General features: G+C 49.5%; 1 protein-coding gene across 1 annotated transcript in view; it reads right to left on the bottom strand.

Annotated features, from left to right (window-relative positions):
• The window catches only part of DAPK1 (death associated protein kinase 1), a 205,879-nt gene that overhangs the window by 11,677 nt on the left and 178,671 nt on the right, over positions 1–15,531 (bottom strand). Inside the window, exons 20-21 of the mRNA XM_052645429.1 lie at positions 7,018–7,240; positions 868–1,056 (exon numbers count right to left, since the gene is read on the bottom strand). Coding sequence (XP_052501389.1) covers positions 868–1,056; positions 7,018–7,240 — 412 coding nt within the window. The remainder of the gene's footprint in view (positions 1–867; positions 1,057–7,017; positions 7,241–15,531) is intronic.

Here is a 15,531-nt window from a genome sequence, read left to right as displayed (position 1 = left end):
CCTCACAGTTAAGGGAACTCAGCCTCAGAGAAACTGCTCTATCCCTGTTCTGAATGGACTGCGTCTCAGCAAGGTTTGTGTTCCTGCACGGGGCCCTGGGAGCTCTGGGGAGAGCCAGCACTTGGGTTTCAAATTGGGTATACCAACTGCTAATGGGACTGTATTTTATGAGGTTAAAAAATGCACTAATTTATTCAACAGACTCAAAAGACTGTTGAGTAAAGTCTTTTTAAAAAATTTACTCAAAGTCTTTGAATTTGAGTCTTTAAATTTATTCCAAAGAGTAAACATACTCTTTACTCAAAAGACTCTTTACTTTTACCCAAAAGACTCTTCACTTTTACTCAAAAGACTCTTGAGAGTCTCTTGGACTGCAAGGAGATCAAACCAGTCAGTCCTAAAGGAAACCAATCCTGAATATTCACTGGATGCTGAAGCTGAAGCTCCAATACTTTGGCCACTTGATGCAAATAGCTGACTCATTGGAAAAGACCCTCATGCTGGGAAGTACCGAGGGCAGGAGGAGAAGGAGGCTCAGAGGATAAGACAGTTGGATGGCATCACAGACTCAATGGACATGAGTTTAAGCCAAGCTCTGGGAGAAAGTGAAGGACAGGGAAGCCTGGCATGCTGCAGTCCATGGGCTGGCAAACAGTCGGACATGGCTGAGCGACTGAACAACAACTTAACAATCATTTGTTAAGCATTTGTGTTTAGCTTTACTTTTGGGATATTAACCAGCTGTGCCTCAGCCCTGGGTCACTCCTACGCTGGCCCTTTCTCCACGCTTCATGCAGCTGTGGCAGATGCTCGCCGAGACAGGTTCCCTGCTGGAAACTCTTTCCGTTTGGGGAGGGTGAGCCGTACCGTTCAAATAGGCATTCTGGATGTCGATTGCCTTCGTGGACTGGTCATCGGTGGCGCAGTGCGGGTGGTGGGACGGGGCCCCAAACACCTCCAGCACCCCCTTGGTGAGGCCCGGCTCGAACATCATGCTGCGGCTCCTGACGCTCACGTTCTCACAGCCCGGGTACAGGTTGTTGATGCTCACGGACACTGTGGGCCAGAGAACAGGCATGCTAGATCTTGCCCACCCTGTCCCTCCCAGCCTCTGCCCTCTGTCTCCCCCTCCCTTCAGGCCAGGGTGTGTGTGTGTGTCCCTCGCATATGCTGGGCAGCAATGTTTCCCAGGGACATTGTGCTGGTTCTGTTTGCTCCACCTCTTGTATCCTTTCCTGTGCTGCTCTGTGCACTGAGCGGCCGATCTGATGGACTGCCTCTCCCAGGCTTGCTTGCCATTTGCCTCCAGTTAGGGTCCGCCGATGGGAGGCACTGGAGAAAAAGGTTGATGCCCATTTCCCCTTGCACTGCCTTCTGCTTTTCTGATGCTAGTTGTGTCTCTGACTCTAGACTTCCCTGAGCAGCTTCTCCCCTGGAGCTCCAGCTTTCACAGGATTGTGACTTCTTCCTCTTGCCTTTTCCGCCCCAGGGGTGGTAACTAACCTAGCCTCTGGGTGCTTCACCCTCTCTTTTATGTTCCTGTGAATTGTGTCTGTGACTTGGACCTTTCACTAAATCCCCGCCAGGAGCCTGACTGATGATACAGGTGAGATGAGTATCACTCGGCACATGAAAAGTTAGATCGAATGAAAAATGATCTTAGATGGTAGCAGGCCATAGCATTAATTAATGCTGAATCACACAGTGAGAAAGCTATTCTTTTAAAAGATCCCCCTGAAAGTTTTTAAATTGCTTTAGCGGCAAGTCTCAGTTTGTGGCATTAAGTCTTTAGCATGTCTTCAATCCTTGCTAATCTCCCTTTTTAATAAGGAGGCAGGGGGTAACAGTATATGAGCTTCCCTGGTGGCTCAGATGGTAAAGAAACTGCCTGCAATGCAGGAGACCTGGGTTTGATCTCTGGGTTGGGAAGATCCTCTGGAGACGGGAATGGCTACCCACTTCAGTATTCTGACCTGGAGAATTCCATGGACAGAGTAGCTTGACAGACTACAGTCCATGGGGTTGCAAAGAGCCGACAGGACTGGGAGACTTTCACTTTCGACAGTATATAGCTAGATTTTCATCACATCACTGTTCACTGTATCTATTTTTATTTACTGGTAGCAGTGGTATTGGTTTTCTATTCATGGAAAGGACATTAAGGATTTCATTTTCAAATCTATACATTTTAGTAAATAAAAAGAACCAGTTTTAAAGATGTTATCATGAATAATAATGGTAGAACTTTGTGAGAGATCAGTTCAATAACACAGTTTGGGTCCCCTGGGCCACGGGCAGAGCCCTGTGTGTCCTCAGTTCTGACGCTTGTTGGCTTGCTTGTCTGTCCAACAGACCTCCAACAGTACGGTGAAGGCTAGGACTTGGGTGGGCACATCTGGGGGCTCTGAGAGTGCATCTGGGAGGGGCTCAGTGAACTAAATCATACTACACAGTTAGTACCTTTGGTTCAGAGTTAACAGTGACAGACACTGCAAGGTCATTACACCTGGGTCACCTGACTTTTAAAACTGGTGATCCAAACACAAAGATAACCCTTGTTGAAAGACCAAACATTTCAGATGGAGGACACAGACAATCGGAATTTTCAAGAGGTTGGAGGGGAGGAGGATAAAATTGGAGCTCAAAGGCTGGGTCAGGTACAAGGGAGGAAGAAGGTGCAATAAGATGGGAAGAATTATTCATTTATATGTTCTCTGCCCCACAATCTTCCCCCAGCCCTGGTATAAAAGGAGGAAACTTGGCAAACAGAAAGGTAAACAGCAACTTCTAGGCCAACAAGATAGGCATTTTAGTGTATTTCTTTAGAGATTGTTAGTCCAAGTCTGAGAAAACCCATGTGACTTCCATAAGAATGGGTGTGTCCATTTTCCTGTGCTCCAAAACCTGTGTCTGGGATGGCCACTGTCAGGAATAAGTTTTGTCTTAGTAGCACTGTGGGCTTGCCGAGGGAGAGCAGACCAGATTCGGTAGATGACAGGCATTCCTGCACCTCGCTGACAGTTTTGGTTGGGAGGATGAAAATCAGGACATTGTTGTATACGGTATTATTAAGGAACAACTTTACAGGGAAACAATAAAATCACGAGGGAAAATCGCTTCTCAGCCTTTTGGCTAAGATCAAGTGTAAATCACGAGGAAAGCATTTTTGCTAACCACTGACCTCTAGTGGTAAAAAGTGGAAGGCCCCTATGGAGAAGCCACTTTTGCACCCAGGTCAGAAAAGACTTCCTGCAAACACTGCTCTCTGGTAAGCAGGCAACAGCCTCCTGCAGTGCTCTTTCTGGACATTCACTCCTCCCCTGGCACCAGGGGTTTCCTTCCTACCGCAGAATCACTGTTCAACAGCTGTGGCACAAAGCGAGTGTGTGCGGCAGCCATGTGCTGTGAGCGGCTGCACCAGGTCCCCCACGCCAGGCTATCCTGTCTCCTGGCTGACGGCTCAGCCTCTAGCTCCAGCACAATGCAAAAGGCAAGTTTCTAAAAGCCCACAACCTTCCTGCCGCCTGAGTGACGTAAATGTGCTCATGCAGGCATCTGTCCTGGTGAAAGGAGGAAGGCCTGACCATCCTAGCAGAAGTCAGAGGTGTCCAGAGCTGGGGTGCAGCTGAGCCTGGCTGCAACGGACCTCCTTCCCTGAAGACCATGCTCCAGAACAGCCTTTCCTCATGCCTTACAAAGAAATGCTGCCCCGTCCCTTCTCCTGTACGCAAGGCCCCCAGAGCCTGCCGCCCTCCCCCAGCTGGTTCCCCTCCAGGTGGCCCTCCTGGTGCTTCATATCTGTGTCATGCTCTGTTTTCCTGAGGATCCCCTTCTGTTTTGTGAGGGTCAGAAAGTGACTGTTAGGCTGCCTGGTCTGGGGCTGCAGGGGTCCGGGCTTCATGTTCTGCTGCCTCCTGCCTACACTCCGTAGCCGGGGGCCTGCTGGCTCTGCACTGCGCAGGGCAGAAGGGCCTGACACAGAGCCTCCTGCAGAAAACACAGCCTCCCAGCTCTTATCAGCCTCAGCAGGACTAGAGTTAGCTGCGAGTGAATCGTGTCACCTCCAGGAACTGTCCATATAGACACTTCAGCCACCCTCAGAGCAGACCAGCCGCCTGGGCACGAAGCCGGGTGGGCCTCTTCCATCCTTGCCCAGGCCCTCTGGGAGGCTGCCTGGCCTTGGTCAGACAGATTTGGGATGAACTAGGAGTGACCTTAGCCCAAGGGTCACACACACCAATGTACTGCTGAAATGTCATTTCTGTCACAGGGAGAAATTTCAGACACAGATGTGGGGAGTCTACTCCCGAGCTCTCCCTCCTGGAGTTAGGGGGCTGAGTGGGGTCAGGGCAAAATGCAGAGCCTGGGCCCCTCAATATGGTGCTATGCCCCTCACCCCAGCCACTAACTGGCTCCAGGTAGAAACGTGAATCCAGCGTGGCCAGAGCTCCCAATTTTATTTTTTACAAGAAACCAAATAAATATCCAACTTTTCAGGTGAAGTGTCTTGATTTGCAAATGCTGGAAGTTAATTCAACTTTTCTCCTTCCCCTTCCTCATACTACACAAAATGCTGCAGCTTACCAGGCTTCTGACCTCTGACCTTACATTCCTGCGCCCCGAGTTACTTTTCTCTGTGCTGATCGAAGTCAGGGACACTCATCTGGTCCAGAGCACCCGTCATCCTTGAGAGAATCTTGTGTCACTCAGCCCCATGACTCACGTCTCTCTAAGCCCTGGCTGGAAGATGCAGTGAGATTTGCCGATAATCTAGTCATCCTGAGGGGCTTTCCTGGTGGCTCAGATGGTAAAGAATCTGCCTGCAATGCAGAAGACCCGGTTTGATCCGTGGGTGGGGAAGATCCCCTGGAGAAGGAAATGGCAACTCTAGTATTCTTGCCAGGAGAATCCCATGGGCAGAGGAGCCTGGAAGGCTACAGTCCATGGGGTTGCAAAGAGTTGGATATGACTGAGCGACAGCTCTTTCTTTCACTTTAGCCATCGTGAGCTGTGTTTTATCAAGAGTCTACTTCTGAATTCTTCCCGACATGGGAACTGATCAGAGGAAGAAGAATGGAGATCCGACTTCTGAGAAGTGAGGGTAGAGCTGTTCTCCCTCCTGGAGAGCCTGTATGTCACCTGAAGTGTGCCCATGAGCTGCAGCATAAGTGAAGTGAGAAAGTTATTCAGTTATGTCCAACTCTTTTCGACTCCACGGACTGTAAAGTCCATGGAATTCACCAGGCCAGAATACTGGAGTAGGTAGCCGTTCCCTTCTCCAGGGGATCTTCCCAACCCAAGAATCGAACCCAGGTCTCCTGCATTGCAGGTAGATTCTTTACCAGCTGAGCCACAAGGGATGCCCCCTGCAGCATCAATTCATATCTAATATGGCTAGTGAAAATTCCAGATCATGGATCTGTATAGATCCCATCTTTGTCTCTGCTCTTTGTCTGTTTCTCTCTGCCTCCCTGCCGCTGCACCTCCCAGCCTCAAGTCATTGAGACTGGAGTGACCTTACCCACAGCAGGTGAGAATTGGCGACCCCAGGAACTGCTAGAGAAGCTCACTTTGAACCTTAAGCAAAGGTTGGCAGTGTCCACACACAGAGGCTGAACTTAATGGTTAAATCTGGAAAACTACTGGCTTCTGAGAAGGTATAAACCTATATTACATCCTGAAATTGAGCAAAATTACAGTGGAAAATGGAAAATGTGAGCATAAATATGCCCCAGGTCAGATGGAGTTATAAGCATTATTAACAAGCCCTGGCTCAGGAGCCAGACACTTCATGAACTGCCAGCTGTGTGACTCTAGGCAGTGTATCTGACCCCTCAAGGCTTCAGTAAAAGGGTGGCAAAAAAGCCAATAAAGCTGTCACGTGTATTAAATGAGGTGTCAAACATACCCCATTTTGCCCAGTTCCTGGCACACGGTTAGTGCTCCGTTTGCATTAGCAGTATTATAATCATTCTAATTATATGTCCATTTTGGCTGTACTTCTTCCCCTGGTTTCAATCCTACTGCTGTGCTCAGAGCGAAAAAGTAGAAAGGGGCATGAAGATCTCAGTCAATGGTCCCTCACCCTACTAAGGCTGCCCAGAACTCTTTCCTCGTGGAGAGAGAAATTACATAGAAACAAAACTTTGAAACACCTGTTTTCATTCTAGGTAACAGGTATGACACCTTTGTATTATGTACAGAAAGTGAATCTGAGGCACAGAGCTTCAAAAATGACATTGTTTAGAAAAGTCTCTGAAGGTCTATATTCCTATTTTTGAAAAACTTAATTCCCTTACTCTAAAAGCGGGGTGGGGGGCAGGAAAAACAACACCTCAGACTGTTCAGCTTCCTCTTGGTCATCTCAGGTGTTTCTCCCTGGGAGGGACAGGTCATCCTGCAGTTCTGGGTGTGGGTCCACTGATAATTGTGTCTGTGGGAGGTGGGGGTAGATGGCAACATCTGCTTTCCAACCAGGGCCCAGGTGAGCAGATGGACCAATTGAAAAACCATTAAGGAGACTTTCAAATCCACCAACCCACTTCCAGATACGCGTGGATGGGCCTCCCCATGCACCCAGATTTGTTGCTCTGTGTTCTTGCATTCCTGGACGTGCGCACAGCATTCCAAGGAGTGTCAGGGGAGAGGACCCTCCTGGGAACTGATATTCCATCTGTGCAACCCTGAATTTGTGTCAGTCCCAGTTCTTCGCGTCTTCAAGGGCAGAGTCCTGAGCAGAATATGACACGGTTGTGCTATTCTGCACGTCTGTGACAGTGGACTGTGAGTTCAGTGAGGCCCCTTCCTTGCTAGCATGGGGGCAGGGTGTACTTGCTGCCCAAGAGTGAGGTGGACACAGGGCCAAGAGCCAGGGGGGGGCCACACTTTGAAGCCACCAAGGCGCCAGGAGTCGGTCAGCCTCAGGCCAAGTGCTCAAAACAAAGCCAGCCTTCCTCCCAGGCTTTGACTTTGGAAGCACCCAGTGGAGAGACAAGGGCTGGTGGGGTGCACGCATACCTGCCGGCTTGGAGGCCAGGGGCGAGGGTGGGAACCGGGTAGAGTTGGTGGAGGAGAGTCGGGGCCGGCGTCTTCGGAAAAAGCTCCTCAGCAGCCCACACTTGAGAGATTCCACCAGAGTGGTCTTCCCAGACCCTGAGTGGCCGAACAGCTTCAGCTTGATTCTTGGCTGCAGGTTCTGTGTGGGTCGCAGTTGCTGGATGAAGAGTCCTCGGTGTGTGTCCTGAATAGAGATGAAACGGGGCCCTTAGTCAGGGAGAAGAGCAGGCCCTGAGCAAAATGCACATGCCAATTCCCACGGTTCAAGACCCTGCTGCTTGGGACCTCCCTGGGTGTCCGATGGTTAGGACTCCGTGCCCAGGTTCGATCCCTGGTTGGAGGAACTAAGGTCCTGCAAGCTGTGCAGTGAGGGTAGAAGATAAACAAAAACATAAAACAGCCCCCAAAACAAACAAAAGACCCCCAATGCATCCTTCTGGTCTGTGAGTTTTCTTTGCCTTAAAAAAAATGGAGGTAAAAGTAATCTTATTATAACATTAGTTTCAAATCAATGTAAATGATTTGATGTTTGTATCTATTGTGAAATTATCATCATGTTGGTAAGTCTAGTTAACATCCATCACTATCCACAGTAAAAATATTTTTTTGTGATGCAAATATTTTGTGATGCGAATATTAAAGATCTATTCTCATCAACTTTCGAATGTGCTGTAGAGTATTCGTAACTCTAGTCAACAGCTGTGCATTATAGCCCCAAAGTTTATTTAATTTCTAACTGGAAGTCTGTACTCTGGGAGGTCTGCAATTTCTACTCACGTGGTAGACACCTCTTGTTCTGTCCCCATGACATTAAAAATTTTTTAATGTAAAACAGATATAACATAGGTTCCCCAGGTGGCCCCAGTGGTAAAGAACCTGCTGCCAAGGCGGGAGACATAAGATGCAGGTCTGAACCCTGGGTAGGGAAGATCCCTTGGAGGAGGGCATAGCAACCCACTCCAGTACTCTTGCCTGGAGAGAAGGGGCAGAGAAGCCTGGCGGGCTACAGTCCACAGGGTCACAGAGTCGGACACGACTGAAGCGAGACGTAACATACAATTCACCATTTTAACCATTTTAAAACAGACCTTTTAGCGGCTTTTACTACATGTACAACTATCACTGCTATTTGGTCCCAAAGCACGTTCACCTGCCCCACAAGGAAACTCTGTACCTATTGGTGGTTACTTCCCAGCCCTCCCTCTGCCCTGCCACTAGCAACCACCGATGTGCTCTGTCTTAATGGATTTGCCCACTTCCATTGCACTTTGATGCACGGTGAACTAGGTAAAACAATTTCTGGGAAGCAGTCTAGACTGGCCAGGGCACCTGCCCCTTCTGTGTGGAAAAGTCCTGCTCCTTGATGACATTCTGGAGGTACAAGATGATAAGAAAAAGGGTGTCACAAGGTACAAAGTTAAATGCTGAGGAAGGGCCTGCAGGACATGATAACATTTCTGCTGTCTTCTTTCTCAGCCCTACAGGGAGAAGCAGAAGTCTTCCCAGCCCTGGCTGATGCACAGATTCATCAACAAACATTCATGGAGGACCTCCTGTGTGCTAGAACAGGAAGGTCTATACCAGCCCCAGATCCGCAGCTTTGAGGAGAGACAGACACACGAACAATGTCCTATCAAATGTAACATGGGTGCTTTTGAAGAGATGGTGCTGGCGAGGAGCTCCATGCACCCGGAGAACCCACCTCAAGGGCTACATGGTGGAACGCTGGTCATGCCACCCTAGCTCCATCCTGGCCCCACGCACCCTCTTGGCTCTCAGCTCCCAGCTGTGTAATAACAGCCTCTGGCTTGCAGCCCGAGGACGAGTCCTTCTCTCCTACCCACGATGACTCCCTATGTTTTAGCCTGTTAACTCCTTGCACCCTAGGAGACCTATCTTGCTGTGACCTCTCCCAGAAGTTTCCTCACGGGCAGGCTCCAGCCCACACCTGGTTCTCCATCGTGACCCCCTGGACTGGAGGGTAATTATGTGATACTCTCCCTCTAAAACAGAGGCCAACCTGAGGGCAGGACGGTATCCCCAGCACCTGGCCCACCTAGGATGGCCAATAAAGGGGTGCTACATAAATGAGGTACGCAGGGTGACCCATGCAGGAGTGCTTCAGAGCTAAGGGTCTGCCTTTTCCTTTCAGTGAGATCTCAGGCCTGGCTGGGCCCCTGCTTCCATACCTAAATCCTAGGAGGTGCTGATTTAGAGCTCATTTCCTCCTCCTGAGCCACTGTTACAGTTTCCACCAACACAGGATGGGAGCCCTAGGGCAATCTCATGCCCTGGTAACAAGCTCACAACCCTCCCGCGTTCCTTCCTCCGCGTCCTCCTGGTAAACTCCGACTCATCTTTCTCGACAAGGGGAACACCGCCCAGGAGCTGGCATTTTGAAAATGGATGCTGGCAGTTTTAGTTCCCAGTGCTGGGGGATGCTGCTGGCGGGCAGTGGGTAGGTGGGTGCTGGGCTCTTGATATGTACACACAATGTTGTGAATGGGATGAATTCTCCCGAGTCTGCTTGACTTCTGAGTGTATGCTGAAGATTTATATAAGAGAAAGACCTTGTCTGTGATCACCTGAACTTAGGACTTAACTGCATTTTAATATGACCCAGAGGGTTCTGAGAGGGTATGGTTTAATACATACTGACTTTCCCAGCAGTGCAACAATTGTATATGTTGGGGGAATTATATACACATCCTTTCCCGCTTAATCTTTCAGAAGCTCTGATCCCCACTTCTAAAATGTCAGCCTGTTGCTGCTGTTTTGAGCTGCTGTCCCTCCAACATCCCTGGCATCTGTAGGTGTTACATTCGGTGATTCTGTGGATGGGTCCAAGCGTCTGTCAAGTTAACAATGTCTCCTCATCGTCTATGCTCTGCAATTACATACTGAAACACCTTCTATTATACCACATACATATTACTTTGATGTCTTTGTTATATTACAGTTAGGGCATTCTGTTGATCTTTTAAAATCAACCTCAGTAGGTACACTGTTACCTTTGAGTTTTATTTCAGGAGAGTAATGATGGCATCACAAAATGTACATTATAAAGCAGGGGTCCCCACCCCCCCACCAGTCCTTGGTCTGTTAGGACCCAGGAAGCACAGCAAGAGGTGAGCAGCAAAGCTTCATCCACCGCTCCCCAGGGTTCAAATTACTGCCCGAACCACTCCCCTATCCAAAAGGCTGGGGACAACTGTTAGAAAGTATTGGTTCTCCTAGGGGTTGGAAACCACAGTTTGGACAGTGATCTGTAGAACATGAGGTTGTCCTTGTTGGGTTTCTTCTTTTAACCTCAAATCTCAGCAGGTACTGAGACAAAACGCAGCACTGGGTGGAAAGGGCTGGAGTATCTTGCCAGCAGTTCCCCTGAATTATGACCCAAGTCAGCACAGGAGTTGAAAAGCTCTATTCTGAGGCAGTTACTCATTGGGGTGCTGCTGATCAGGCAAGAAGAAATGGGGCAGGGGCTTCTCCCTGATGCCATTTACTGTGGCAGATGAGCCCATGAAGACAATCTACCACCTTCCATTATAATTTAATCTTCAAACTAGCCCTTCTACCTTCAAGTTGTGGGTGCTGCATGCTAAGTTGCTTCAGTTGTGTTGACTCTTTGCGACCCCATGAACTGTAGCCCCCAGGCTCCTCTGTCCATGGGATTCTCCAGGCAAGAATACTGGAGTGGGTTGCCGTGCCCTCCTCCAGGGGATCTTCCCAACCCAGGGATCGAACCCACGTGTCTTATGTCTCCGGCGCTGGCAGGGGGTGCTTTAACACTAGTGCCACCCACTGCACAGTGAGTGTCTGAATTGGGAGCAGCCTCCTCCTTTAGGAGTATCTCATGAATAAGTAAAAAAGTTCTCCACTTAGTCCATGACACATGGCTAACTAACACGGACAGATTCATTGCGTGAAGCCAGGATGTGCTTCTCCTGAGATGTGGCAAAGGCAGAAAACCTGCTTCTGGCTTTAGTCCCATCACTGAACCTGGGGGCACTACCCATAGCATTGCTCTATTCTGTCTGTTCCGTGTCCTCTGATCCTGACACTCTGAGGCTGGGCCAACACATCTGTCCTGTGTGAAGGAGTGAGGGCACCTCTGTTCCCTCACATGAGTCCCGCAGGTCTGGGCCCAAGCCTGAGCAGACTGCAGTAACCCTCGGACACAGGTGTTACCCCGTTGCTTCCAGCAGCTGCTCTGAACCAACGTGGGCTTGTTCCACGTCACTGAGAGAGGGTATGTCTCGGCCTTGCTCAGTGCTGCCTGGACTGAGCGCCCTCTGCTCCTTCCAGTTCCACTCAGGGCAGTGGTGGGCTAGCAGTGGCTGGTGGTTTGTCTGCCTGCTCCCAAGTCAGCCCCAGAAATGGAGGAAAGAGGGAAGAGGGGCTGGTGACGGTGGGCTGTGTCAGCCTGGTTAGTCCAGGATGAACAAAAATCCTGCAAGGTCAAGTTTAGAGGAAATCCCTCACCCTTGATATCTGAGCAAACTCTTCATGCCCAACCTTGATATCTGAGCACCTGCCCTGCCTTCAGCAATAATCCTGATGAGTATTATAATCTTTAAAACTTTCTATGTTTGCTGCCTCAACATCCCCACAGAGGATGTCAGTGCCAGCCCAGGTACACCAATGTGTAAGTGGGCTCAGACACAGGTTCCCCTTCTGATCCTCCCACTGTGACCCCTGACATTCAAATGCCCCAGTGACATTCCCTGCACCTTTCCTTGTGTACCCATGCTGACCCCAGTAAAGCACTTGCCCCAGGGGCTCTCTGCTTCCCCCTGCTTAACTGAGTCTGAGCTCCGTGACCCAACACTAATCCCTGTCTCTCTGGGACCAATGATATAAACAACTGCATTTCCCCCGAGCCTCCCTTCCATCTCCTCTTGTGGCCTCAGCTGGCTGACCATCTCATGAAAGAATCCAAGGCATGGCTTTCTAGCAAGAAACCCCTTAGCCTTTGGGTTTTGTCTTAGTGATTTTCCATCCATGAACCCCACCCAATTCCTTGGTTATAAATCCACGCTTGTCCTAGTTGAATTTGGGGTTGAGGTGATCTCTTTCCTCTGCTCTGCACCCACTGCAGTACCCCCAAATAGTCCATCCTACTGTCTTCGACAAGGGTCCTGAACTATTCTTTCATGAACACCCCTAGGAGTTGGCGACAGATGCATTTCCTGTCTGCAGCTGTAACTTCCAGGTTTGTCTCTTCCAGCTTACACTGTGCTTTCTCTCACATTCCTCGTTAAACCTCAACCTTTGTGGTTAATGTGGTCATTCTCCCTTTCAGATGTGGAAACCAAGGCTCAGAGGGGTCAAGGCCCTTTCTTGACCAAGGTGAAGACAGAACTAGGTTTCCCTTCTACCACTGCTGTCACTGAAAGGGAGGTGATGGGTTTCTAGAAGGGGAGTAGGGAGCGGGGAGGAGTAAACAAGGATTTACAAAGTTGAGAACAGAAACTCAAAGCTGGGCTGTGCTTCAGTTATTAGTCCTAGGACTATGAATATCCAGCAAGGGCCATTTCCAGTTCGTTATACTAAGAAAACACGTCCCAGTTAGTGCAGAGTCCTGATTTAAAGTAAGGCTTATAAGTCATTGCTATGAAAATGGTCAGTAGGATGAGAGTGCACCCCGCCTCCCCACTCTGGATTTGCACAGACAAAGGGTACACTCGGGCACCTCATTTTTCCTAAGCAAATGAGTTGGACTGCTGGCCTGTGTTAACAGGTTCCATGTCCTTGGGGAGCTCCAGGGGAGCATCTTTTTTTAAAGAAATACAGATTTCAATCAGAAATACAGGTTGAACCTTCTTCTGCAGGGACTGCGTTCATGTCAGAATCCATCACTAGCTCTCATGCTGTTTCCCAAATGTAGCAATCCTCAAGAAATCTTGTTTTGTCCAAGAAAATACTGTTTTATGGGACTGACAGCTCAGGTTTTATAGTGTCCTCGATTTTGGGATGGTCATACAAACACATACACATTCTCACCTTTCAAGTGGAGATGAATGGCAGGCAGGTGAGAAAAAATATTTTGATGGCCAAAGAAAGGGGTCTAGGGGTTGCAAGCCATCCCACATCCCTGCTCTCTGCCCAGGGCCTTCACACATCTCCCTGCCCTCCCTTTCCCTGCAGTCAGGACCTGCTGGCCTGGACTGGGAGGGACCCTCACCCTTTACTTTGCTCTTGGGAAGATGGGCTGGGAAACTGCTTAAAGGCAAGGACAAGCAGAATATACTCGAGTCTTCAGTCCAAGGAAATCTAACCTTGTCCTCAAGGAGGGCCCCTCCCCACTGGTGTTCACTAAGAACCGTGAAGAATCTGAACACAGAATTTGAGACAGCCCTCTGGGACAGAGGTGTGGTACTGGAGAAGACTCTTGAGAGTCCCTTGGACAGCAACCAGTCAGCCCTAAAGGAAATCAATCCTGAATATTCATTGGAAGGACCAATACTGAAGCTTCAGTATTTTGGCCACCTGATGTGAAGAGCCAACTCATTAGAAAAGACCCTGATATTGGGAAAGATTGAAGACAGGAGGAGAAGGGGGTGACAGAGGATGAGATGGTTGGATGGCACCATCGACTCAATGGATATGAGTTTGAGGAAACTCCAGGAGACAGTGAAGGATAGGGAAGCCTGGTGTGCTGCAGTCAATGGGGTCACAAAGAGTCGCAAAGACACTGAATGACTGAACAACTCTGCAACAAGAAGTTTCTGACATCTCTCTCCTCCTGGTGGGTGGTGCACTTCCACTTTTCACCATTAGATGTCGCAGCAGGGACGAGTGGCGTGCTCAGATTAGCGTCTGTCCCCAAGAAGGCAGCTTCCAGCAGCCTTAGTGTGTATGCTCTCCCATGCACACTCTGGTTTTGATGCATAGCGGGGGCAGAGAGAGGTACAGTGTGCTCCTGGTTAGCTCGAGAAGGTGGAAGAATGCTGATTTCTTTGGAGGCAGAGTGTGGTCTATATTTAACAGAAGCTCCAAGATGCCCCAGTGCCCAGTCTGGTCAGGCCCTCACTGGCTGGGCCAGGGCAGAGTGAGCAGGGACACTGCCCAGAGGAGAGGAGGGTCAGGACTTCTGGGTTCCCTAAGTCTTGACTCATGCCTCAAAATATTCTCGCGTGTCCCGATCCCCTCGACCCCACAGGCTGGTGGATGTGGCTGGGACGTGGCAAGGCCTCGGGCACAGGCTGGGAAGATGGCAGGGGAAGCAGCAGGGACCTTGAGGAACCAGAACCCTAAACCGGAATTCAGGCTTCCAGGTGTTCACAAAGGTGCATTTGTGTAATGGGAGGCCAGAATTTCCCTGTTAGCTTTAACCACATACTTCAAATATTTACACAGGATAGCGAGCTCTCATTTGTATTCCTGCTCCAAGCTCACAAAGTAACTGAGCCTGAACAGTACCAGTCCAAGCAGCCGTCCCATCTCGCCCGGCTGCCAAGACCACCTTCTATCTGGTTTCTGGGTATGAGCAGTCAGAGGGAAATCCCAAGGCAGGAGGAAAGGGGTTGACAGAGGACGAGATGGTTGTATGGCATCACCGACTCAATGGATTTGAGTTTGAGCAAACTCTGGGAGGTGGTGAAGGACAGGGAAGCCTGGCGTGCTGCAGTCCATGGGGCTGCAGAGAATCGGACACGACTGAGCGACTGAACAACAACTTACTTAACACACTTGGGCCAGTACCTGATCGCCTTTCCAGGCCAGGCCTATCTGTCTGCTCACCTCAGGCACCGTCCTCTGCCCCAACAATCAAACTCAAACTCTGCTGCTACCCCCATAGCTCCCTCCTTTTTGATCTATTTCTAACTCTTTACTTTCTCAGGCCCGTTTCACTCACTGCTCCCTCTGTCTTCTGCCAGCTCTTCCTCTGGCTGGTTCCTGTAAAGAACCTAGTGGTCTCTGTTGTGACTGCCATATATGGATCTAGAAACCAGCCATAGACAGGAGTAAACAGAGGGGTATAGCGCTGTTCCAATAAAACTTTATTTATAAAAGCAGGTGAGGGGCCAGTTTTGGCTCTAGGTCCTTGTTTGCCACCCCCTGACCTATCTCACATTTTCTTGTTTGTTTATTGACTGGTCTTGCCTCTTTCCTTCACTTGGTCTCTCATAGTTCTTTCCTACGGTAGACACTGTGATTATCTTTTAGATGAGCATTATTTGGTAACTGCCTTGCTTTTTGAAGCCCTGGTGAACCCTGGTGTGAAATGAAAACATCTCCTGCCATATTAGTAAACAAGAAATGTCACAGCCATCAGCGATTTCTGGCCTCCAAATGTGAATGAGAGCTCCCGAAAGTGCAGACGCTGCCACACCCAAGGGTGACTGCTGAGGAGCTGGGGGAATGCAAGAAGCAAGGTCAATGAGGGAACAGGGGTGGCCCCAGACAGCGGAGGCGCATTTGAAAGGGACGAACTCAGTGAGCCCAGAGGCTTGCATCTCCCCATACATA

Source organism: Budorcas taxicolor, chromosome 8 (genome assembly GCF_023091745.1).
Source record: "Budorcas taxicolor isolate Tak-1 chromosome 8, Takin1.1, whole genome shotgun sequence".
Lineage (NCBI taxonomy): Eukaryota > Metazoa > Chordata > Mammalia > Artiodactyla > Bovidae > Budorcas > Budorcas taxicolor.
Note: the sequence above shows the minus strand (reverse complement) of the source record. Positions and strands in the feature narration are given on the sequence as shown.